The sequence below is a fragment of the Rhipicephalus microplus genome, chromosome 7 (assembly GCF_043290135.1).
Source record: "Rhipicephalus microplus isolate Deutch F79 chromosome 7, USDA_Rmic, whole genome shotgun sequence".
NCBI lineage: Eukaryota > Metazoa > Arthropoda > Arachnida > Ixodida > Ixodidae > Rhipicephalus > Rhipicephalus microplus.
The window spans coordinates 25,083,427-25,110,940 of NC_134706.1; the positions used below are offsets into that span (position 1 = coordinate 25,083,427).

A 27,514-nucleotide genomic window follows, 5' to 3' on the forward strand; every position below is an offset into this window, starting at 1 on the left:
CCGAGGCATAGTCGTAACAGCCGCACTGCACCCCTTCACTGCAATGCAGTTTGTAGTTATGTACAGTAAAGTAAAAAAAAACAATGTGCGGTGGCTGCCCCATTGATATGCAATGCTTCTCTGTGTAAACTACGCTGCTTTGCCTGGGCTTCAATAGAAAAAGTGCATGGTTTTGCAATGTTCCAGCTCTCGTATTCGTGACCAAACAATCTACAATATAAAACTTGTCACAAAGTTTGTGCAGCAAAAAGAAGAATTGAGTATTCCATCTCTGTCGAGCATGTTGCTGTAATGTTCCATTTACCATATAGATTATTATTATAGTTATAATTATTTGATTTGCATACACAAAGGCACAGAGGGAAGAGGGAGGAAAACAGGCTGACAAATGCAACCTGGAGGGGCACAATGCCTGCCTTATCTTTCGGGAGCAGGGAAGAGGTAAGAAAGGAATGTATCAGGAGAGAATGAGGAAAGAAGATACGGAAGTAAAAAAAATGACAAAGACTTCGACAAAAATGAGCAAAATACAGAACCAAATGCCTATGAATCGGTAGCAGTGAACGCATAAGCTACTCTAGGGTGAGTGAGAAACTGAAAGGAGAGGACAATGCATTTAAAGAAAGAAGAGGGTAGACTCGAAACACGGCAACAACAACTTCGTCACAACCCCCGGAAAAATGCACAAAACACGTCGACACACCACTGGACATCACTTCGTCTAAAGCCGCGAGGCATTACATCTTCCTGGCTAAACGAGCTGCCTCTCACATTTAAAAGACACGACACGAGTTCAACGTTTATTAATATTCATTGACTAGATGTATAAACACTTGCTCACTTGGTGAAGTGTGTGTGTGTGGGGGGTGGGGTGCAATCTCCGTTGTCATTCTTATTTGTCCTAGTGTTCACATTCTCGACACCCGACGCAAAGAGAGGTAACAGAGTGAGCCATACGTGTTTGAGTGAACAACACCAGCAGAGAAAAATACAGTTGGAGCGACGCGACAGAAAGAATCACCAGTCGCCCTTCAGCCCTCTGTTACCCCCTTCTTTTCCTGCATACCTTCCTAATATGTTGTTTTCATCTGCCTGTGTCAGCTCGAAAAGATTCCTGACCGACAATGCAATCATAAACATTCCTTCAACTGCACACAACTCCCCCCCCACCCCCACCTCCCAAGTTCACTGATGTGAGCGCGTTCTTCGGAACAGGGACGGATGATGTAAAAAAGACGATCAACAACGACCCTTGACCTGCGCTCTCCACGAAGAGAGAGAAAAAAAGATTAAAGTGGTCCGTGCGAGTACTTTGGAAAAACTTTGCGAGGGAGCATTAGCATCAAAATGAGCAAAAGTGATGGAGAGAGGCGATGTCCGACATTCACAAAGGTAATCTGCTTGTGCACTGAAGTGGTTGAAAACCGGGTCACCATGACCGGTTACTCTGGTAACGGTCAGTGTTCAAGTGAGCTACACAGTGCAATTATAGACGACAGCGGCGTCGGGAGCGAGCGGCGCCCTTGTAATGTCTCCTCCATTCCACAGTTTTGCAACTGTAAATGGTTCGAATATTACTGGGCCAACACAGTCACATTCACTCTCAACACCCTGCCATATCACGGCATTAATGGCAGCATCACACCACCACAAAAAGTTTGCATCAACTAAGCGTAACCTCTATCATCCACATCAGGGTTCCGTATCATCATGCAAGGTGAAAAAAGCAAATTGTGTCATCGATGTCGTACTCAGTGCGCTCTGTGCAGAGCCACTGCTAAAGCTCTTCGACAGCAGTTAGAGAAAAAAGTTACAGCAGCAAACAGAAAGTCAACGTGGGCCATGGTCATCGAGAGATGCTATCAAGTACAGCGGAAGTTATTGAAGCTCCTGAAAGTGAGCATATTTTTTCGCCTCAGAGACCCCAATCGTGCAGTTAGCCAGGGGCGACTGGGAGACATTCATGAGCAAACTTGCTAACAAGAGGCATTATAGATGATGAAAGATCCTAGTCTACGTTCTAATAAAAAAGAGGCAAAAGTGTTCCTAGGAACTACTGATTGAGGAAGCATGGGTGACAACAACCAGGTGATTTGCTGACACCAGCTAAAGTTCAGTATCACCAATGAAGCATTCTACATTTGCGAACGTCTTTGGTTACACTACTTCCTAGATAGCTATGGCTGTTTGCTAGCAGTAGGTGCGGTTATGCAAGTTTACTCTAAATGTTTGGAAACCGGTGTCCTCCGTGTGCCCTTACAACAATGCAGATAATTTCATTCAGCATCACCAAAGGCTCACTGGCACACAAATTTTATGCATTGTGGTCTGTTTCACGTAACGAAGAATTTAACAACGGCAGTTTTCTATGATGCCATAAATAAAAAATTACGTTAGTTCACAACTACACCGCCCCCAAAATCAAGTCGGGCATTCCGGGAGGTCAAGGAACATTCTTTGAGTGCATAACATGGGCTCAGCCAAGCTCATATTCTTAAACCTCTGCATAACGCAAGCTCGTTGACGCTCGAGCTTGCGTTAGAGGAATGTTTCCAAAATTGCTAGAGTAACTGCGCCAAACAGGCTTTCGTACATGGGTGATTAGGCTACAACATTGTGCAATCCAAAGCAGCCGATTCACCTGATGCGTTCATCGTAAGGTTCAGGCATGTAATGACAGCCTGAATCAATTAAAAAAAACTTTGAATGCATCCCAAGCATATCGTGGCCCCGACCAACCAGACTGAGCGTGACTGTGGCCAAATCCGATGCAAACAAGTCAGGCCTGGTTAGAAGGCATAGTTTCATTTCCGCCACCCTGTATAATGGTTTGTCCATTTTTTCAGGCCTATGCAGCCCTCGGCAACAAGACGGTGATCATGGTGAAAAAAAAAAATAATCTCGCCCCGAGTCACTTGTTGTAATGACTATACCGCTCCCTTCGTGCATCCATTTTAGTATATACATATAAACGCAAGTCGAGGAACACGGAAAGCCCAGCCAATGTACACATCCAGCATTGGGCCATGTTTCAGACAAAACTAGCCCAATCCAATGCCTACATTAGCCTCGCTTCCGATGCTACTTTGGCATGCTTTGTGGTGTCGAAACTGTGCTTTGAGGCAAGTGCAGGAAGAACCCATGTGTTTAGTTTGAATATAGGCATGCCGAAAATCCACAGAATGTAGGCGCTGATAAAAAAAAGATGAAAGCTTTGACAATTGGAATGCAACTTAGCCCTTCAACACTGTAAGATCGAAAAATGCTCGAGCTTCAAAAAATGCATGAGCAAGCCGCAGAAAGAGTTTGAGGTTCGCATTTCCTCTGTTTTGTTACATGCATTGTATAGGGCAATGCTAGTGCTAAAAGGTGACATGCAGGCTATAACTTGATAGATGAATAAAAAAAAAAAAAGGTATCACTTCGATTAGCAGAGACCAGGGTCCTTTAGTTGAGCTACAAACATTCTATGAGCAACACAATACGGCGTTTGACAATACATGTACACCCAAACGTTTACTACATTCTCAAAACATGCGCATGCGAGATTAAACAACAGTGAGCCTTGCTACGAACACATCATGCAAGTAGAGGAGAAGTAGAATGTATCAACATTGGGCAACGGCTTGATCTCGTGATAAAGATCAGACACCTCATGTAACATATTGTATATACATATATAATTATGTATTCTTATTCACAGTGGACAAAATACCTGTATTTGCGTGCCAGTGCGCCATTGAAACCCCAGCACTGTTAGCAGCGGTGCAAGATCAGACACATTTAACGGTAAGGTACCAACTTTTGTAAACACTAGTGTCTGAATACTGTTTGCTGGAAAAACACAGTGACGCTTGCATTTTAACCAGATGTGCTAAACAGTTCTGTTCACAGCAGCACAGTGACACAGCGTGCAGCACTTTATGTGGTCATAACTACTCTGCGGTCGTTGAACTCGTTTTGAACACCCGAGAATCATATAGATTGTTTGATAAGCGTCCCACTAACATCACTGAGTTATCAGGCACATTTTAATTGCTGTTCTCTTTCACTATACCTGCAAACTCTTGATATTAAAAGACTGCAGTCAACAAATGCGGCTTCTATGCCAGCGGTGCAACCTTAAAAGCACTGCAAGTAACTTCGCTAGAGTGCCCCAACAGCCTTTTGGGTGGCCAAATTGAAATAAATGAATAGGTTCCGTTTTACATCTATCCCCATAGAGCATTACAAATCAAAGGTTACAGTACTTCTGATTACAAACCGTTTTTAATTATAAATGGGCAGTACTGAACACTTTTGACGTAGGGTGTGTAAGAGCTTACGCTTCTATCAGCTGTGCGAGCCGCATGTCACCATTTGGCGAGCGCGTGAAATCATCAAACTGCAGCCACGAAAAGTGTGGATGTCGTGCCAAGAAAATCGATAGGCAGTAATAAGAGCATAGGATTAAGAGGCGTCAAACGTCTCATGGGTATATACACTCTGTCATAACACATACGCGATTAATTGAAAATTCTTCCCAAGCCACAGAGACCATGGAGACACATTGCTTCTTGAAACTATGGCAAATGTACACTGATTAACGAAGTTTTTTTTTGGTCGATACCAGGCCCAGCGAATGCAGCGTAAACGTGGTAAGCAAGCTCCGTTTGGTATGTGAATAGAATACCAACAATAAAACTTGAACTGCCTTATCCGCTAACATGAAGGCGCAAGTGTTCGAGGGTAGGAGACTGTCAATCTGTAACAGCACATGCCATTGGCACGAAAAGGTCACCGGTGGATAAAGAGAAAGTGCGGTTTTCGAGACGCAGCAAATCACGGCAAATCATGGCCTGGTGTGAACACCCTTGTAAATTCTCATAATATCGTGCCTGCTTTGAACCCTCAACATGGTGACGCATAATCTAGAGAGAAGTAACAAAACTTGCTTCACGATGTGCAAGTGCATAGAGCACAACATGTGCGAGCGCTTGCTTCAAACCCTGTTTCTTTCAAGGTGCTTATACACTGTCAGCCTTATCTGTGCGATCATGTGCTCATATAGGTGTGAGGATGATCGTCGTACTGCCGATCTCATTTCATCTCAACGAAATTTGAAACTACTACATCCAGAAATCCAGAAAGGGTGATCCCCTTCCAGACATCCAGAAAGGGTGATATTATTAAACATTTTCACAGGCACACAAGCCTTTTACGCGCGCTCCAGCAGACAGAGTGCACAAGAATCGCAATGCTGTCTTGTATGGATTCTAGGATTTCCAGGATTTCATTCTGAGTGCCAGGAAACACCACGCCAGTTGATACCAAATACTTCAATAATTACATGCCACGCAGTGCTTTAAATAAGCTACCAGCAGCAATACCAGAGCAGATAATGCCTGCCCACCAATCGCCACTGATTAATATTGAAGTGGCCAACTTTCAGGGAGAGCGTGCTCGCTTCGCCAACTGCGCATGCTGTGCTGACCTGCGTGGCAGTAATGGTAGCGCGGCTCAGCTGAAACGCCCGAGCGAGCGTCGTTTCACCTCATAAATAAGTCTCGCTCGCTGCAGCTCGGTGCTATCTTGCAAGCGATGTCACGATCACACCCATAACGTTGAGCAACCTACAATGGTTTCTCGGGAGAGGATAACGACACACTCCTAAGATGGCTGAGCGAGTTGATAACATTAAACCGCTCGATGCCGCATTGAATTCACATGCAGAACTAAGCGATGGACAATAATAGACAACGAACTGATATTCGAAGATGCGGTCGTACACAATAAATATTACCCTCCTGGCAGCCCACAGGTAATACTTTTCTTGCGTGTAAGAATACCCAGCGGGGAATGTAAAAAAATGGCGGTGCAGTACCGCACCGCGCGAAGCCGCAACTCCGAATTTACGAGGTTTAGAAATGCAAATACTACGGCACAGTCTGCCTCGATACCGGAGGTCAAAGCATCGCGTAGGAAAGCGAGCACAAGAAAGACACAATGCAGAGGCAATGTGGTGCAGGTGCGTGAAACACTTGCAAAGTGTTCTGCCGAAGGAAAATGCGGCAGCATGGGCCGAGGCGGGGACTTCGTAATGGTGTCGGTCCAACACGTGAAAACACGGAAAGTGTGTGAACGAAGTGGTAGGAAATGGAGTCACGTTAACAAAAGGAAGGATCTCAAATTAGTGCAAATGGCTGTAATGTCTGCATTATAACGAATGTCTGAAACAAGAACAATTTAGACAAAACTTCGCAATGCCTGCGATTCGCCAGTAGACTGGCCAGAATGAGCTCGATTTCAAGTTTTCATAGTGATACTTGTATCAAGAGACCGACAAATGCGTCTACATTCTGAGAGCCAAGAAACCATTGAAACACATCTCTCAACAACGCAACGATAAACTGCATACGTTTTGACCATGAAAGAACTTTCTATTGTATCATTCTGTGCACATGATTCATACGAGGAACCGCGATGTCAGGAAACTTCACTTGAGGTGTGCAACAGACTACGAAAATTAGTTTTCAACTTTGGGCCATGGCTCTTTGCAAGAAAAAACTAAATTACATCGATTCAGGTTATATAGCCGGCTCCAGCTCCAAGCCTCAACTCTAGTGATGTCCTCACAGTTGACTGCTCGGTGCCCCAAAAACAGTCGCCTACAACGACATATTTGGCCAGTTTACAACCAACTGAAGCTACACTTTTGCGTCGTTAAGACAGGAATGAGTCACCTGTTAGTACAGACATCATCAATGTTGCGACATTGAGAATGTGGCACAAAGATGTACAGATATCAGTGTGGTTGTCAAGTACTTCCAATACCAAACCTTCTTATGGCCCACCTAGACAACTTGGCATGCTTGCGAGAAATCAAAGCAAACTTTCGTGTAGCGAGTATACAGCCACATGTGAGTGGCGTCCTGATGTGCCACACAGATACATAAATACCTGGAAGAACCTGCATCGTGGTCGAGGTCACATCCTGGCTGACGATACCTGGTTGAGAATTGAGATGCTTGGTTGAGGGCACATCTTTGACAACTTTTTTGGGAAGACTGGTGGGAGGGGAATGGAAACGAAACACCATGACTAGGGTCAGAAAGATGTTCGATACGCGCCGTCGTTGCTACATTTTCCCACCGCTGCCAGCGGACGCAATGCACTGGGCGCGAACTCTTTTCTTCACGTCTTCGCCTTGTCCGCGGCAGAGGTTTCCACGGTTGTGTTGACGCTCATCACGAGCATCTCAATGGTGTGCGTGCCCGGAAGGCCCGAGCCGGCGAGGTTGGGCGAGTCTGCCTCAAAGTTTTCGAGCGGAACTTGGACGCAGACCAAATTCCACTGCCGGAGCAGGCCTTCCATCGAATAGTCCGCACTGGAAGTGAAGCAAGGATTCAGTTAGGAGCCACGCACACTGCTGTCAATGTATTCTATGACTACAGTCGGGGATTCTCCTCACAGTAGGTGGCAGTGTAAATACTGCCTACCAGTCTGGTTCAACACATTTGATTGATTGCCACCACTCTAATTTTTTTTTTTGAAATTCGCACTCAAGGAGCCAATAAATAGAAGTATTGCATGTGTACAGCCAATTAGCTGTGCCTCCCACCGCATGGTTTGTATAAAAAAAAAGAGTCCGAACAGGCAGCCTTACGGTTTCAAAGATCACTGACTCCAGTGCCGGTACTACAACCAAAGTCCCCTTACTTTCATTTTGTCACAGAGGCCAAAAATGCATAGCCAGAAATGAACTGTGGATGTGTCTTGAAAACAGATTTCTTGGAATTCCTAAACTTGATATCCCCCACCATCTCAAAGATGTACAACCCTCAAAATTTGCGGGAAGAACCCCGGTTCCAGTCTGCGTGTTCCACAGTAATGTAAGTGACTTTTTACTTTTTGGAGCATAATTGGAGCAGGAAAAGTACTGCTTCGGGGCAGCCATGTGTGTTTTTGAAGCGGAAAAACTGTTAGTTTGGAGCAGCTAAGTGTTTTAGTGACAGAAAAAAATTTGCCATACACCGATAGGAGTTCAAAGCATCGTCAAAGCATCTCGTAAATATTAATACATAATATAAAAAACATTTCATAGACATTATTGTAAATTTAAAAAAGCAAACAAAAAGAATATAGCTGGTTATCAAAAACAAACTGTGAAATGAACTTTATAATATATATACTAGTATTCATAGCAGAATTTAAATCAAACCGGTAAAGCTGAGCACCACGTTTTAGAAGTACCCACAGTCCCGCATAACTGTTGCTAAATAAGTAGGATAAACAGTTCGAGATAAAAGCCATCCTGCTCATTTCCACACTTCACCACACTGGCCCACAAGTTTAGGTGGGGAAAAAAACCTGTCAGATGAGCTATATGCTTAGTATGCCTGTTCGTGTCCCACAAATTAGATTAGAGTCAATAGTGCTGCACACTAGTAGCATACATATTCTTTTCAGTTTCTTTAGGACTCGTGAGCTCGTCAAACAGTAAAGGCTAGTCATTCTCACTCTCTCAGTGCCATTTCAGAGCAGGTTTGGAGCAATTACTAAACAAAAGTGCTGTTTGGAGCAGCATGGAGCAGCATTTATCTTCTAGAGCAGTTTCGAGCAATTGTAGCAGCACTTCCATCACTGGTCCCACCTAAGCAAGCTCCCTCCCGTATTTCATCAATACATTCATTAATAGTTGCGGCATAATGGATGAATACAAATACAATGAAGACAACTTATAACGTAACCACTTATAGTGCAGAACCAATTACGATGCGGTCTTCTTCGATTCCCGTTTACCCTCCCATAGAACCCCATGCATACCCATACCGCTTCCTATACAGTCCCCCCAAGCTGAAACACCGGTTAGAATGCAGTTGCCGGAAAAGCTTTGTGACAAATCTGGTAGTGAGTGCACGTCTGAAAAGAGGCGTGCTGGATGCACCGCTGGGGAGCAAGCGACGAGATCGCTACGGAAAGGGGGGGGGGGGGTAAACGAACGAAGGCTGGAGGAAGCAAAGAGAAAAAGAAAAAGTTGGTTGCCTAGGTGACAGATAAGCCTTTGCCCCAGCCCTGACGCCACTGTGCACTAGCGTCGCTAGCGTGGCTCCAACCGTGCGCTGCTCGACATGGCGCGTGCGATCTTGTCCTTATTAGCTGTGCTTAACAGTTTACTGCCTGGTAAAACGCCGTCGTTAACGAGCTTGCTACAGAGATCGCGTTTGCTACCTCCTCCGCACATTTAAAACCTTTTAGGGCTTTATGCGCGAGCTTTCCCCTTTGCTGCGCTGCCTACGTTATAAACTTTTCGGGTTTGCATGGTTGATCTCCCGGCCGCGAATTCGAACTTCATATCACGCACGCCGTTCTTGGTTCACTGCTTGAGTGCAATCTTTTCAATCCCGGATCTTCGCGTCTTCGACAAACTTCCCGAGAAATTTTCAAGCATGTGTGAAGAATCGGAAGTTCACTATCGGCATTTCACATAAAGGCCCTCACCTTCGTATCTGGTAGGTGCACCAGAAGCGCCCGTGAGGGTTCTGGTGGAGCAGGTAGGACACGGTGACAATGATGTTCTCAAAGTCTGAAACAAGGCAAGTGTAAAAAAAAAGTGTGTGCATGAATATTTAAATGCAAAAGGTGCCCCAGCTAACTCGAGGCAAAGCTCAAAAGTGTGGCAACGTACTTCGTGATTTGATTGATATGTGGAATTTAACGTCCCAAAACCACCTTATGATTATGAAAGACGCCGTAGAGGAGGGCTCCGGAAATTTTGACCACCTGGGGTTTTTAACCTGCACGCAAGTCTGAGCACACGGGCCTACAACATTTCCGCCTTGTTCAGAAATGCAGCCGCTGCAGCTGGGATTCGATCCCGCGACCTGCGGGTCAGTAGCCGAGTACCTTACCCACAAGACCACCGCGGCGGGGCCAATGTACTTCGTGACGACGTGACCAAATGCTTAGAGGAATCTCCACAAACATTTGTGTTTTGATTAACTGCTTAGTTAAAAAAGACTAATGAACCCACAATTAATTAGGGGTGCTAGCCAACATATCACATGGTACTTGTTCATATTTTACATGCACTCGCAGTGTGAAGAAAATCAATGATACTAAGTTAATAGGTAAAAAGTTAGAAAACGTTCAATCATTCATAAAACCAATCTACAAGTTTATAAATGATATTTTGAGCCAGGCTTCATTGCTTAAGATGTTGGCAATATAATCTAGGCTAACTGGACAATTATTAAGATCGTGAAATTTAGTGCAACTTACTGCGTGACATAGTTCTAAAAATCTGGCTAATGTTCACTGGGGCGCCCTGTATACACTCAGAGAGATATGTGGGGTTTAACGTCCCAAAACCACCATATGATTATGAGAGACGCCGTAGTGAAGGGCTCCAGAAATTTGGACCACCTGGGGTTCATTAACGTGCACCCAAACCTGAGCACACGGGCCTACAACATTTCCGCCTCCATTGGAAATGCAGCCGCCGCAGCCGAGATTCGATCCCGCGACCTGCGGGTCAGCAGCCGAGTACCTTAGCCACTAGACCACTGCGGCGGGGCCCTGTATACACTCACAGTCCCTAGTTATACTAGAGCAAGGATATCCGAGACCTGACAAATATTCGACATCCAGTGGCAAGGCAATACCTTTTGGGTCGTAGAAGCAGTCGGACCCCAGGATGATGTCGATGGGTCCGAGTTGGAAGAGGGCTGGGTTGAAGAGTCCCCAGGAGATGGAGACCACGGGCACCTCGTTGGCCGTCAGCCCGTTGGCCTCCACGTTGCGCTGGCAGTTCTTGAGACCCAGTGGCGAGCTGTCCGAAAGGGTCACCCGAGCGCCCAACAGAGCCGCCAGGATCCCCGGCAAGCCGGTGCCAGCACCGATCTGTAATAAGGCACTCTATCAGTGATGCCCGTCATCAAGGATTTCAATACACTCATACCTCGTTATGACAAGGTTGCATCTTACTCAAAAAATAACTTTGTTATAACCGAAGATTCGTTATAAAGGTTTACACCTAACACTATATTTATTGCAAGACTATGCTTAATTTTCTTCTTTATAACCAATATTTCATTACATCCAGGTTCGTTTTATCGTGGCTTAAGTGTATTACTTATTGGCGTTTAACACCCCAGAACCACGGTATTGCCACGTTCCATTTCCCAAGTTTTTGTTATCGTCCGAAAACACCGCACGATTCTCAGCGCAAACCGCGCCTGCAGTTTTCTAGAAGGTTCCGGACTGTAGTAGATCATTTCGATAAGATCACGCCCACTGTGCGAACGGTACAGATTGTTCTGGAAGCTACGCCACCGCCAGCGATAACGCTAGAACATTCGACGGCAAGAGTATAAATGCCGACGCGCTTCGCCGCTTGTCAGTTGTTGATCGAAGGCCGACGCTCCGTTCGCCGCTATCAGTCCGAGACTGCTATCTGTGCGAGACTGCTGCAGTGATTGGACTTTCAGTTTACCGGCACAGGTTCGCCCAAATAAACAGTTAAATCCTAACACGAAGTCTCCTGTCTTCGGCCACGTCACGACCCCGTGACATCTGGTGGAGGTGCTGCTTCGTTCATGTACCGGACGCCCCCGTCAAGCCGTGAACCCAGCCCACGTCGCGGAGAAGACACCGACACCAACCAGGAGCAGCGAACAAGCCGCCGACAGCAAGGGCTACCACCGGAGTACGGGCTTCTACCAGACAAGGCGCGGAAGACGAAAGCCATGACCGCGACTGCAGCGACAATGACAACCGCAGCGTCCCAGCCCACGATGGTCATGCATCAACCCAGGGAGCCACCAATTTTCCATGGGTCATCGTTCAAAGACCCGGAGTCCTGGCTGGAGACATACGACCGTGTGGCCGCCCTCAACCACTGGGACCATGACGAAAAGCTGCGTCGTGTGTTCTTCTATTTGGAAGACACCGCAAGGACTTGGCTTGAAAATCGGGAGTCCACGCTCCGAACGTGGGATGTTTTCTGCGGCGCATTCCTTCAAACGTTCGCGAGCGTCGCTCGCAAAGAGAGGGCCGCTGCTTTATTGGAGACTCGGGTTCAGCTACCAAATGAAAATGTCGCCATTTTCACAGAAGAAATGACCCGACTATTCCGTCACGCTGATCCAGACATGCCTGAGGAGAAAAAAGTTCGTTTCCTCATGCGAGGGGTCAAACAGGAGCTCTTCGCGGGACTGATGAGAAACCCACCGATAACCGTCCAAGAATTTGTAGCAGAAGCGACCACTATCGAAAAGACCCTGGACATGCGCACCAGACAGTATAATCGTCGCCTGACTGCAGACTGCGCTGCTGCTCAAGCCAGTAACTCCGGAGACCTGCGTGAAACGATCCGAGCGATCGTGCGGGAAGAGCTGCGCAAGCTGTTGCCTTCGGCCCAGCCTCAAGTGGATTCAATTGCCGACATTGTGCGAGAAGAAGTTCGGCAATCGCTTCAAATTCCCCACGCACCGCTGCCCGAGCCGGAAGCTATGAGCTACGCCGCTGCACTGCGCCACAACGCTCCTCCCCGTCCACGCCAAAACGCCGCCCCATCGCACTTCCGTCAACAGACGCCACCGCCGCCACCACCCCCACCGACGTCATACCGTTCGCCAGCGGCCCAGCGCAGTGCACCGAGGAAGACTGACGTCTGGCGCACCCCTGATCATCGCCCACTCTGCTACCACTGCGGCGAGGCCGGACACACATACCGCCGTTGCCAGTACCGACAGATGGGACTGCGTGGCTTCGCCGTCAATGCACCGCGTCCACAGCCAGGAGAACGACCACGTGACATCGCCGACTACTTGACAGGAACTCGGTGGACACCACGAAGCCCTTCGCGTTCGCCGTCGCCCAGCCGCCGCACGTCACCGCACCACCGGCAGTACTCTGGCCCAACGCGGGGCCGGTCTCCTAGCCCGTATCCGGGAAACTAAGGGCAGCAACCGGTGGAGGTGCGGTTGCTGTGCGACGAACTACCGAAGATCCTCCGACGACGACGACGCCGCGACGGAGCTTTCCGAACACAACGCCAGCCAGGCAAAGCCCTGACGGCGAAAGCTCATTTACCGAAGGTGGCCTGACGACGCAGCATGGAAGCAGCGGAACAAGCCGACGCAGCCGTGACCCGACGCCACGCCCTAACTGTAATGCGAGACGGCGAACTAGCGACCTCGACGTTCTTATCGACGGCCACAGTGTGACTGCTCTCGTCGATACTGGAGCCGACTATTCTGTCATCAGTGGGTCGTTCGCCGCGAAGTTAAAGAAAGTTAGGACAGCTTGGAAAGGCCCTGAAATCCGCACAGCCGGAGGTCATCTCGTAACGCCTGCAGGAATCTGCACAGCGAGAGTCACCATTAACGGCCGTATTTATCCTACAGACTTCGTAGTCCTACAGCGTTGCTCGAGAGATGTCATCCTTGGCATGGACTTCTTATGCCTCCATGGTGCTGTCATCAACCTAGAAACAAAGTCGATAACGTTATCCACAGAAGAAGCACTACCGCCGCGCACGCCGTCAGGAAACCATGCCTTGAATGTGCTGGAAGAACAAGTCACCAATCCGCCTCGCTCAAGCGTCATTATTTCAGTCGGCGCTCCTAAATCACCTGACTTGGAAGGCGTCGTTGAAGGCAGTCAGCATCTGTTGGTCACCCGAAATATTTGCGTCGCAAGAGGAATTGCAGAGCTGCGGGGAGGCAAAGCAACGGTTTTGCTCACGAATTTCAGCAATGAGTACAAACATGTGAACAAAGGAACAACGGTCGCATACATGGAAGAAATTGTCGAAGCCACCAGTGCTTTCGCCCTCGCCGATTCTGCGGAACCTGCTCAGAGGAACCAAGCCCCTCCCATAGCTTTCGACGTCAATCCCAGACTTCCGAACGATAAGCAAGAACAGCTCAAGGCCCTGCTCCTGCAATACGAAGATTGCTTTTCGTCGTCATCGAAAATTCGGCAGACCCCAATCACGAAACATCGCATCATAACCGAAGAAAATGCCAGACCACTCCGTCAGAGTCCGTACAGGGTTTCGACGCGAGAACGTGAGGCCATGAAGAGACAAGTTGATGAAATGCTGCGGGATTACATTATCCAGCCGTCCAAGAGTCCATGGGCATCCCCCGTGGTGTTAGTGAAGAAAAAGGATGGGACCCTACGTTTCTGCGTCGATTATCGCCGCCTGAACAAAATCACAAGAAAGGACGTGTATCCTCTCCCACGAATAGACGACGCACTTGATCGGCTCCATAACGCCAAGTACTTTTCGACAATGGACCTTAAGACTGGCTATTGGCAAATCGAAGTCGACGAAAGAGACCGAGAGAAGACGGCGTTCATAACACCGGACGGCCTCTTCGAGTTTAAGGTGATGCCCTTCGGCCTTTGCTCAGCGCCTGCAACGTTTCAACGCGTTATGGATACAGTACTGGCAGGATTGAAGTGGCAGACTTGCCTTGTGTACTTGGACGACGTCGTCGTGTTTTCCTCGAGTTTCAACGAGCATCTTCGGCGCCTTGAAGCTGTACTTCAAGCCATCAAGACTTCCGGACTCACACTGAAGCCAGAAAAGTGCAGATTTGCGCATGAGGAGCTCTTGTTTCTGGGGCACGTTATCAGCAAGTCTGGAGTTCGTCCCGATCCACGGAAAACAGCCGCCATCGCCGACTTCCCGCCGCCCACTGACAAGAAAGCCGTGCGCCGATTTCTGGGCCTGTGTGCCTATTATAGGCGGTTCGTGAAAAACTTCGCCCGCATCGCCGATCCTCTCACTAACCTTACCAAGGCCGACGTGGAGTTTAAGTGGGAAACGCCGCAGGAACACGCTTTCCAGGAGCTTAAACATCGCCTCCAGACGCCTCCGTTACTTGCCCATTTCGACGAATTCGTCGAGACAGAAATACATACTGACGCAAGCAGCGTAGGTCTTGGCGCCGTTCTTGTGCAGAGGGCTGACGGACTTGAAAGGGTTATTAGTTACGCCAGCCGATCGCTATCCAAAGCAGAAGCAAATTATTCCACAACAGAAAAGGAGTGCCTCGCCATCATCTGGGCTACGTCGAAATTTCGCCCCTACCTCTACGGCAGGCCCTTCAAAGTTGTGAGCAACCACCACGCATTGTGTTGGCTAGCCACCTTGAAGGACCCCTCAGGTCGCCTCGCACGATGGAGCCTGAGACTTCAAACAAGAATATGACATTACTGTCATTTACAAGTCCGGCAAAAAACACTCCGACGCCGACTGTCTCTCTCGTGCGCCTGTCGACCAACCGCTACCCGACGACCCGGATGACGACTACTTCTTAGGAACGATAACTACCGACGACTTCGCTGAACGACAGAGGGCCGACCCGGAACTTAAGGCCCTAATAGAATACCTCGAAGGCAGGACCGCCGAAGTCCCGAAGATATTCAAGCGCGCACTTGCGTTGTTCTTTCTACGAAACGGTCTTCTACAAAAGAAAAACTTTTCACCGCTTCGAGCTAAGTACCTTCTTGTGGTGCCTTCAGCTCTGCGACCAGAACTCCTGCAGGCCCTTCACGACGATCCGACGGCAGGGCACCTCGGTGTTTCTCGCACGCTCGCGAGGATACAAGAAAGGTACTACTGGCCACGTCTTACCACCGACGTCACTCGTTATGTGAGAACATGCCGGGACTGTCAGCGACGCAAGACACCGCCGACAAGGCCAGCGGGACTTCTGCAGCCAATTGATCCACCTTGCCGACCTTTCCAGCAGATTGGTATGGACCTACTGGGGCCGTTCCCGACGTCGGCTTTCGGAAACAAGTGGATCGTGGTAGCTACCGACTACCTCACCCGCTACGCCGAGACAAAAGCCCTGCCAAAAGGCAGTGCATCCGAAGTAGCTAAATTCTTCGTCGAAAATATCGTCCTACGTCATGGCGCCCCAGAGGTCCTTATCACCGACAGAGGAACGGCATTCACTGCCGACTTAACTCAAGCAATCTTGGCATACAGCCAAACAAACCACCGCCGGACGACAGCGTACCACCCACAGACCAACGGCCTCACCGAGCGGCTTAACAAGACGATCGCCGACATGCTGTCAATGTACGTTGATGTCGAACACAAGACGTGGGACGCCATTCTTCCGTATGTGACCTTCGCATACAACACGGCGGTGCAGGAGACGACGCAGATATCGCCATACAAATTGGTTTACGGAAGGAGCCCGGTAACGACGCTCGATGCCATGTTACCCAACGTCACCGACGAAGAAAACCTCGATGTGAGCGAGTACCTTCAACGCGCCGAAGAAGCCCGACAACTTGCGCGTCTCCGTATCAAGAATCAACAGACGACCGACAGCCACCGTTACAACCTACGACGACGCTTCGTGGAATACCAGCCCGGTGAACGTGTTTGGGTGTGGACGCCGATACGCCGACGTGGACTAAGTGAAAAGCTTCTGCGACGGTACTTCGGACCGTACAGGGTGGTTCGACGGCTCGGCCCACTTGATTACGAGGTTGTCCCCGACGGCATCACGAACTCTCAACGACGCCGATCGCGACCTGAAGTCGTCCATGTCGCGCGCCTCAAGCCGTTTCATGCGCGTTAACAAACTGAACTAGTGTTTTTTTTGTATTATTGTTGTATCGTAATTTATTCATTGTACTTTCTTGCATTATTATTGTACTTTCATCTTTAGTTAAAGCATCGGGACGATGCCTTTTTTCAGAGGGGGGCAATGCCACGTTCCATTTCCCAAGTTTTTGTTATCGTCCGAAAACACCGCACGATTCTCAGCGCAAACCGCGCCTGCAGTTTTCTAGAAGGTTCCGGACTGTAGTAGATCATTTCGATAAGATCACGCCCACTGTGCGAACGGTACAGATTGTTCTGGAAGCTACGCCACCGCCAGCGATAACGCTAGAACATTCGACGGCAAGAGTATAAATGCCGACGCGCTTCGCCGCTTGTCAGTTGTTGATCGAAGGCCGACGCTCCGTTCGCCGCTATCAGTCCGAGACTGCTATCTGTGCGAGACTGCTTCTGTGATTGGACTTTCAGTTTACCGGCACAGGTTCGCCCAAATAAACAGTTAAATCCTAACACGAAGTCTCCTGTCTTCGGCCACGTCACGACCCCGTGACAGTATGATTATAAGGGACACAGTAGTGGAGGACTCGAAAACTTGCGACCACCTAGGGTTCCTTAGCGTGCGCATAAATCTAAGCACACAGGCATTTTCACCTCATTCAACAATGCGGCCGCCACGGCAGGGTATTCGGTCCAGTGACCTTCGGGTCAGCAGCTGAGCACTACACTACGAGTAGATAAACATGGCGGGTGTCATCAATGATTCTGTTGTGATCAACCGATAAACATGCTGTTTTCGCGGTACACTACCCCATATGCAAGTGGGAGGCACAGATGCCCACTGCTATTCTGGTACACTAAGCCGAGAGTTCAACAGAATACAGCCTAGTCAAGTAAAGGCGTTGCTGAGAATGCGGGAATAATAAGGTAATATGCGCAACAGTGAATGAAAGCACGTATTCACTCTTTAGCGAAGTCTCCTGGGTCATGTCCACTCCGTTCAATGTACGTTTGCCAGTGCATGAACAGTGCTAGGTGTTGACTTCTCTCAACGTGAGTTTGATTTCAGTTCTACACAATGCAATGTCATGAACAATTGTGCTACATATCACTGAGTGTGGAGAGCACTAAAATAACTATATTGAAGAAAAAACACGAATAAGCTCAAAAATGCGTCAAGCAACAATGAAGTTCTCCAAGCGACTCGGTGAATTAAGAAGAATGAGTGGAGCTGGCAATCGTGGTCTTCAGGCTCGTCAAAACTATAGAAGGTTGAACATTTACTCGGACTCATTCGTGTTCATATGCCCACCACAAATCAAGGACGGCTCCCTCATGTTCATGCTTGCCCCCGCTCAGACTCCTGACAGACTTTCGCTCATATTCACATCAGCCGGCACTACCTCATTTTCCTGATGCCCGTCTACTCGAGTGCTCACACGTTACACATTTCAAGTCACATCCCTAAGCCGAGACCTATTGCTCATAAGGGCGTGTCAACTTAATCGCTGCACGAAGCTTAGGAGGCAGTTCCAGCTCCTCTTGCACAAACAGAAAGACAGAACGTGGTGCAGTCAGGCAAAGAAGCAATGTTTTAGGTGCTGTTCGATTCCCTCTAGAATACAAACTAGCTAGCTCACCAACATGCAGTACTGAAACAAGGTACCTCAAGAAATTCAATAGACAACTACCAGCAAGTTCTCGGCGCTGAAATCTAAATACTATCACCCCCTCCCCGCATGCCGCAGCCCTTCTTTTGAATGTTACAGAAGTGCCTCGGATTTCGTGCACAGGTTATATGAACAGTAATATGGCACTGCACTCACACAGTGGCAAAGTGAAAGCAATAATAAACAGAACTTAATGCACGAGACAATGAACAATGATGGGTCACTCGTAGAGATTTAGCAGGGTCATTTCTCAGGACAAGCACGGCGGGAAGTGCCGACAGCCACGCGCGGCCCGAGCCATGAGCTGGCCAGGACCTGCAACTTGAGCAAACAAGGTCGAGGCTTTGTGCCGCCATTATTACAGCATCGGACGTGTCAAGCCACAAACGACACCTCTGCATTTTCGCAACACATTTAAAACAACAAACACACATCAACTCTTAAACCTTAGTGCTTAACATGGTTACAAACACACTACCCCAAGTTCAGGGGTACTCCCAAATTTTTTTTTAAGAGTGGGGGGCATGGACTTGGAACCATACTTCATCTGTGTTTGCGCATTCATTTGTGCGTGTAGATATATGCTCACCCAAAATTGAAAAATTTTAGATTTCAGGGAGGTTTGAGCCCCTAACCCTTCTTCCTCCTGACCACGCCAATGCTGGAGTAGCCAATTCGCAATAAAAGATTCACAATGAAAGAACTCTAGAATTTTTATTTCATTTTTCAACTGGCACATGAATTCATGCAGAATAACTGTAGGTCCAGCAGCCAAAGGCTTGCAATGGCCGATATTCGACATACAAACAGCCGCAACTCTCGAGCTTACAGCACATCGAATTCCTGGTGGTAAAACAGTGGGGCAAACACATGCACATGGACTAAAATTTTAATTAAAAAAATATATAGGCATGAAAACAATACTTATTTATAAAGGATCATGTGAAAATGATTGTAACAATCTGAAAAGCGAAATGAAGTAAAATTTCATAACGCCTGAAAAATTTTTTTCTGATAAAGGGCACAAAATTTTCAGCTACCTTTTTGTTTTTGACGTACCGAATTTCAGATTGTGGAACCGTAAGATTACACCAGTTATGGACCACACACATTAATGAGTGGCTGGGAGGTTAGAAGGAAGGAGCCAGAGGAAAATTATGCACTAGTCATAGATGAGTACGCACACCAAAAATGTTCAGTTTCCACACGGAAAAGATTATAGTTAAATAATTCAGCTACATGGTGCCATCATTCAGCACAAAGTTGACGACCATCCAGCTGGTATATGGCCGAATTCCAGCCGAGAACTGACAAGGTTCCAGCTGGATATTCATCTGCTTCAAGCTGTATAACTGAACCGTGAGCCTTTGCCCCTGGAGAGAATTCTATTTGAATAACCCAGCTGGAAACAGAACTTTCTTCCTATCCTAAGGTGCAGAAAGACTTTCACCTCGAGAATGCGTTTGCCCTTGATGTGCTCCCGGTTGAACCAGAGGTACTGGGCCAAAACGGGACTGCAGGGCCAGACATACATGCCGTAGCTCGGGTCCATCATCTGCAGCATGTAGCGAAAATAGCAGGATTGCGTTTTCGAGGCATAGTTTTTACTATACACACAAACCTCATTATAACAAAATTGCATCTTACACCAAATAAACGTTCATTATATTCGAATATTCATTATAAAGGTACACTCAAGCCTCATCATAACAAAGTTACATGTTACATGGGATTAAGCTGGTTATATTCGAAAATTTGTTATAAATGTTTATTTCTAACACTATATTGCAAGACTATTTTTCATTTACTTCAATATGAACAATATTTACTTATATCTGGATTCATTATATTGAGGTTTGGATGTATGCTTGTAGTACTCTATTTATCCTAAAACTATTTTTCATTTACTTTGTTATAAAAGATACTTCCTAATATCTGGCTTTGTTATATCAAGGTTTTTAGTGTACGATCTACAGCTAGCTACAAGCAGGGCCACACATTTAGTAATAGCATTCTGGGTGTATTGGTGCGACATAATGAGGCTTATAGCACACAAAAAAAAACATGGGCAAAGAAAGGTGCACACACACAAAAAAATGCATTGCGATTATGGTTTCAAAACTATTGCAAAAACTATGCTTAGTAATCATGATTACAGGTTTAAAATGAAGGTGCTTGTACATGTGGTTCCCCACTCTTGAAATAAGCAAACCTTCAAATTTCTTTGCTGTGTTTCTTTGTGCACTATAAACCATATTATGTAGTATGTGTCCTGTAAGATACTATTGTGAAAGACAGATTTGCTGGTGGTTTCGTCTCTGCTATTATCTATCACTTCTGAACACTTTACCGTCTGTGATAAAACAAAATGTTCATGCCACACTGTTTGTGTCAAAATGTTTGTTTTATCCCAAAGACAAGATATCACAAAGACAAAGAAAATAGTAGAAGCCTTTCATACCAGAAAGCGTGCTGAATAACTGCATAAGCAGACCATTGATTGTTATAACTGACAAAAAGTTCACCTTTTTGAGCCATACTTGACTTTTACATTCTGTTGCACGTTGTAAATACCCCTTATGTAAAGAAACTACTGCCGTGTTTTTTTCTGTTTTGCTTGTGTTTTCTTTTCTTGTTAGTTTCTTTCTTTTTTGCGCACATTCGCTCTTGGGCGACCCTGGGATATTTATTTCGTGTACTTCCTTCAATAAACTGAGTTGTGAGCTCGCACATGTTTTTCGTCTCGCCTTTCGTTTTTTGTCTATTGTGTGCTCGCCAAGATGTTTCCAGGAATGTCCTCAAACCAACTTGCCAAACTTTCGTACTATTTCAGCGAGTCAGACTTAAGATTCAGATACCCTGGAGTTGCCCATTGGACAGATTGACCTCACCAATTATCCTAACTGGTTAAACCATTTGGGTTTTAATAGCTTTACTGTATGGTTTAATTGGCCAGGCCCATACCTCACAAACAGGGTCACCGATTGGACCCACTGTACTTTTCTAATATGGCTGTCGGAAAACAGAAATGGCAACTTCGCAATTGTGTAAATTGAATCAAACTGGAAATTCCTAGTTGAATTGGGCCACTTTTTTTTTACTGAGATTTCAGAGTCATTGTGCAGTTTAATCATTTCTCTGTCTAGCTCTTGAAAGATCTAGCAATAATTAATGCAGGAAGCAGCAGTAACAGTATGAAACTACGTGCAATTAAATACGTTGCTCGAGGGACACTTATTTTTGCTCTTGCCCACGCTAATATGTGAAGAGGAGAGTTATAAACAAATTTTTCCCACAATTTACATCGAACAGAACTAGAAAATAATACAATTTTGCCGTAACTACATGCTCCAAGCTGGCGCGGACTTGGTGAAATATATCCACGTGTATCGAGCGAATAGATCTAGTGAATGCCAGCATATACAATGCTTATGTCAACGGGCAACGCGCTGACTGTGATTGTTTAATTAAGAATTACTGCCAACAAAACGTTGCGATGACAACCGCGAAGCCGACGGACATGGAAAAGCATGTGTTGGATTTTTAACGCGAACAATTGATTAGTTGATCACAGCAAGGGGTCGGTGCAGGGCAAGCAGCATAAAAACACTCCCAAAGCGCCCATTGAGACAAAGCTGGCAGCACCTCGATTACACGGCCAAGGTCCGTAACAAGTGGCTATCCGTTGTTCTTTTTTAGCTCGTACGCGTGTACCGATAGGCCTCTCCAAATCGAATTAAACGACAACTGGTAGCACGCATCAACAATATGTACGAAACCGAAACTGCGGCTTGTTCGCGCGTAGCGCGCCCTGTCACCACTTGATAACACGTCCCGATAACGCAACGCGCTGCACTATCTTTTTTTTTTTTTTTCCTAGCTGTTACCTCGATGATCTTCACAGTGAGAGACTCCTTGTGGGATTCGAAGACGAACGTCCTCGTCTTGTAGCTGCCGTCGCCGTTCTCCATGTAGTCTGGCTGCTTCATCCGCTGTTTTTTGCGGCTCAGTGCCATCACCGATCAACGCGTTCGACGTCCAAGGGCTCGGGTCTGCCACGACAGTGTCGCGATCACGCTACATGCTAAACTCTCTCCACGCACGCCGCCTATACCTACGAACGAAACAGCTACGCCCTTGGTGAAGACGAAAGAAGACACATGTCCGAGCGTAAAGAAAAGAAAATGTAGTAAAGGCTAAACACTAAAACACAATACACCGACACACCGAAAACCCGCGCACGCGAAGTGCCTTCCTGCACTTAGCGCACCCCCATCTTTGAATGGCTTCGCCGCACTGCACCGCTGCCAGCGCCCTCGACGGTGGTGGGAAACACGCTGGTGGTGGCGTCGTCTGCTCGCGTTTTTTTGCGCGGAGCAGACGACGTGAAACAATCGCGCGCGTGTATCGGACGGGACGCCAACGTTTTCGATCATCCTCAGAGATTAAGGCAGATTTAGAATAACGTACGCTAAGATTGCGGGTGTAGCGTTAGCGTAAAGGTGCCGTATGGGTCGGCGCCGCACATGTTTGGAAAGTGTTTTGGCCTTATTCTACAAAGTATTTATTTGATGCTGTTTACAATATTCTACTCGTAGAAAAATGAGGCTGCACTACCGGAGAGACTAGAAATGAATCACAGAAAATTCATACACCTTTTTTTTTTTTTAGATGCTGTGACTACGGTGCCCGGATAGGCACCGATCGGACTGAACACCGTTTCTGCCATCGTTTCTAATTACTACTAAATTATCAGCTATTGTATGAGGACATTTTATATGTGAAGCAGCTTTTTGACTTGCCTGTGTAACGCTGTCCGTCCGTGTCTCCCCCCCCCCCCCGCCGCAGTTGTTGGAACGATGCCAAGTAGGTCAAGTCGCAACTGCGCATTGACGTCACTCTCTCTCTCACCCGCAGCAGTTGCCGGCACCTCCCAACGCACCTAAGTGACGTTGCTTTTCCGCCCTCTCGCAACACACTTCTCCCTCGCTTCACACTCTCCACCGCCCGCAACACTCGACCGTACGTCGAGTGGAAACGCTCTATCGGCTCGTTTATCTGCGATGGAACGTACACTGTCGTCCTTTATGAAATGAAACATGCGAACGTGTAGCCTGCGCTCTGCGGCGGCTGCCTACAGCACCATCAACCGACAAGTGAAGAAAGCACGTTCGCTTTCGGCGTCATCTATTGCCCGGCAATATAACGAGTCATGGCCGGTAGAGAAGCGCTGCTAGATTACGTTCCCTCCCCGCTCGCGCAGCGAGCGATATCGGGCGATTACTGCTGCTTGCACCGTGGTCGCGCACAACGTTTGATATATGTTGGCAGTGGACTACGCACTGCAGGCGTGAGCAGAGAGGGAATGCAATATAGCAGCGCTTGTCTACCGGCCATGAATAGTTATTTTTTTTTTCCTGACAACAGATGACGCTGAAAGCGAACGTGTTTTCTTTTGCTGTCGGTTGATGGTGCTGCCGACAGCCGTTACAGGCCAGGCGTTCACGTGTTCCCTTTCATAATGGACGTGATGCAATCCAACCCGCCTCCAGTGTCTTTGCGTTTCAAAGAAACGTTTATTCGAGCAAAGGCTACCCCGATTTTCGCTTCAAACCGTTCTTCCAGCGACCGCGTCAACACCCGTTTTAGCCGGGTCAGTGGCGATAATAAAGTTCTCTGTCTGTCTGTCTGTCTGTCTGTCTGTCTGTCTGTCTGTCTGTCTGTCTGTCTGTCTGTCTGTCTGTCTGTCTGTCTGTCTGTCTGTCTGCCTGTCTGTCTGTCTGTCTGTCTGTCTGTCTGTCTGCCTGCCTGCCTGTCTGTCTGTCTGTCTGTCTGTCAACGGCGTGCACACCGCTGCTAGTTCGCATCCAATCATGTGGTTCCTTTCGGGGATATGGTCTATATTTTTCTTTATTACAGTGCTAATACTCGATAAGCATTTTATAACTACCTTCTTATGAAGCCGCCACGGGGGTCTAGTTGTTATGGTGTTTTACTGCTGACCCAAAGGTCGTGGGATTCAATCTATGCATCCTCGATGGAAGTCAAAATACTTGAGGCTCTTATGCTTAGAACACCAGGTTACCGAAATTTCCGGAGTTTTCAGCAACGGCATGTTTCATGATTATGTGGTCGTTTTGGGTTCTCATGCTCGTTCTTAAGCATAAGAACGTAGATAACCCGTGCTTATTTTTATTCCTCAAAGGCCCCACTAGGGGGTATTACATAAGGGATGGGTTACAATGTATACAACGGGTTGAACACTTTATATCATGGTATATTGTGATGCGATCGCTTCAATGAAAGCTGTAGGGCTTGAGTTAGCGATCTCTTGTGCAAGGTCATTCCAGTCCTTGGCTTCTCGAGGGAAAAAAAGAAGATGCGAAGGTGACTGTGCGAGCACGAAGACGGGCAATGTTTAAGGGGTGACCAATGCGATAGGATATATGCGAGATAGTGGCAAAATATACGGGGCTTGATTTAGCGTGCTGTGGTAGAACTTTTGAAATGATGATAAACTATCAATGAGGCGTCGATTGGGAAGTGTTTGTAAACCAGATTACGCTTTCAATGATGTTACGGTGATATCGTAACATACATTCTCCTCCCCCTTTATGCTCCGATGTAGAAGCATATGTCATGCAATTTGAATACGTAAATGAATCAATTCTCACTCATAATTCTATATTGTGGTAAAGCTTAATTGCCTTTCACCTAGCTTAGAATCAAACGTGAATGACACAGTGACAAGATGACTAAATGCGCATCCCGCTATTTGCTCGCCTCAGTAAAAACAACGTCGCCTTTATTAATCGACTGGAGAGGCTTGCTGAATGTGCGTGGTATTCTTTATCGTCATTGCGATGTAACCTCATGATTATAGGTTATGACAGTCTCCTACTCCGTAAGAATCCACGCACATATCTAAATACAGAACAGTTAGCAACAGCTACAGCGATTTAAATATAGGAGATAAGTTTTTGTCTGACGGCCTTACTGACTGACCGACCAACCGACGTATTGACCAACTCACTGACTGATCCGGCTGATCGGTCATCGAACCCGGCTGATAGACTGATTGGCCGATCAACTGATCCAACAGACGGACTGGTTAACCTCCGAACCAACTTGCCTGATGAACTGACGTTTGATCATGCAGGCTGATCGAATGATCGGTAGATTTGACTGACTAACTGAGCAGACTTATTTTTTTTTTAATTTGGCTTTATGCTCATTTGTTTGCTTGGGTAATTCAAAAGCTGGCAATAATATAACTTCAGCGTACAAGCAGCCCCCTATTTCCTTGCAAACATATAAACAAGTTAAAAAAAAACATGCAGCAAAGACCACAAGTGCATCGAGGGTTTTCTTTTTTGTACTTTTTTTGTTTCGGGTGATCGACGTTTTACGTAAGAGCCGTGGCAAGCACGTACACGAAACACTTGTGTGCCAAGTCCTTGCGGTTTTTTTCTTGTTGTTGTTTTCTTCCCCTTGTTTCTTCGGATACGTTCTACGTATCGCTCGTCCTTCTGTTCTTTCGCCGCGCGTGTCCCTCCGAAACCCTCACGGGGAATCGGCCACAAAAGCCTGGATCCACTCCTCTTACATCGCGTTGTTCAAACAAACACCGCGGAACCTTCTCGCGACCCCAACTAGGGGTTGTTTTCGCGATGGCGCTATCGCGTGACGGGCACGAACTGGCGGCGCGAACTCCATATTTGGGATGGACGTCGCAGCTAGTTGCGACCGCTGTGCCTTCGTGCAGACGGCCTCAAGGCTGACGGCATGCGCGCGCGCCCCCTGTGAGCCGAGTGGGGCGGCGATGCGTACAACGTGCTCGAGTCTGCGCCCGCTCTATTATCAAGCGAATGCCTTTTTTTTTGCTGTTTTTTGTTTTTTTTTTCGCTTTCCCTTTTAAAAAACCCGTCGCTGCGCGTGAAGATGCAACTGGGAGCACTCGACGCCCTACCCCCTCAAGAAAAGAATAAACTTTATGCTGTATCCGACGTGTTGTTGGGCTGCGCTCCCGCCTATAGGTGTCGGCTAGAAGGTCTTTCCTCCCAGCTGCTTTCTCGGCTCCCTGGATTGCCCATAGCTGATCGTCCAGGGCTGAACTGAGCAGCACGGCCAGCCAACGAGCGCGAAGGCTGTCGGTGGAGGACGCGTTCTCAGTACTGTGTTTTAATCCTTGACATTCCTACAGTATAAGGAAGCTCGTGCCTGAAAATCTTTGCATTGAGCGGTCGTGTAGATCTCTGGATACATAGCACGTAGTAGCGCTGGATTCCTAGAGGATCTAGTTTGTAATTGTCGCCATTGGACAGACAGGCTGTGCCCTGTTGAGTTTATGATGAGGAGGGGGGTAAACACGGCTCTATAATTTATAATGTTTCGTAATTCCACTGAACGTTGTCATTCGGTCCCCCTCAAGAAAAAAAAAGACATTTGGACGAAACACTCTTCGTTCAATTTAAATATTAATAATAGTACCTGTCGTTTTACGTCCCAAAGCAACAATGTGATTATGAGAGACGCCGTGGTGGAGGGCTCTGGAAATTTCGACCGTCGACCTGGTGGTACATAAACGCGCACTCACGACGCACAGTGCATGGGTCCTCTGTCCTTTGACCTTCGTCGAAATGCGACCGCCCCGTGTGGGTTCAAACCTTTGATCTTCGGGTGTGGCAGCCGAGCACCCTAGCGCACTGTTCCACCGAGGCAAAATTCAAAGCTGCAGATTAAGGAACACGGGACGAAACGCTTACTATAATGCTATCGGCGACAACTTTTCTTGGAATTAGAGCGAAGGCTGCAGAGCCAAATCGTGGCCATCCTATACCGCCAGTGAATGTAGTTCCACAACGGCGCCCATATTTTCACCGTGGAGATATATTAGGGGCGAAGCTCCTTAAAGAGGCACCTGCTCGTCCCTCGTAGTCGCAGTCGTAGTGTGTAACAAGTGTTACATTTTGACCTGCAAGATGGTGCCGGTGGGAGATTTCTCCTGTGCTTTGTTGAACAATAAAAAGTTTGCGGCGTGCGCGTTAACTAAAAACCGAATGCTTCTGTCTTCTCATTCCCCATTAGCAGCCATTGACATGTACATTGAGCACTATCTGACAAGAAAGGGATGAAAAGATGCGAGATGGTGGTACTAGGAGTGTTGAATAGATGGACGAACGGACACACAGACAGATGCATGGATGGACGCATGAACGGACGCAGGGGCGGATGGATGGACGAACGCAGGGATGGATGCACGTACAGA

General features: G+C 47.2%; 1 protein-coding gene across 1 annotated transcript; it reads right to left on the reverse strand.

The window, feature by feature from the left end:
- Positions 1 to 7,011: 7,011 nt before the first annotated feature.
- On the reverse strand, positions 7,012 to 22,512 carry LOC119180250 (histone-arginine methyltransferase METTL23). Its single transcript, XM_037431397.2, has 5 exons — positions 22,134 to 22,512; positions 19,697 to 19,801; positions 10,644 to 10,881; positions 9,481 to 9,565; positions 7,012 to 7,366 (listed from the first exon to the last, which is right to left on the reverse strand). Exons 1-5 carry the CDS (start codon positions 22,260 to 22,262, stop codon positions 7,174 to 7,176), a joined length of 750 nt encoding a protein of 249 aa, XP_037287294.1. The 5' UTR covers positions 22,263 to 22,512; the 3' UTR covers positions 7,012 to 7,173.
- Positions 22,513 to 27,514: the final 5,002 nt, after the last annotated feature.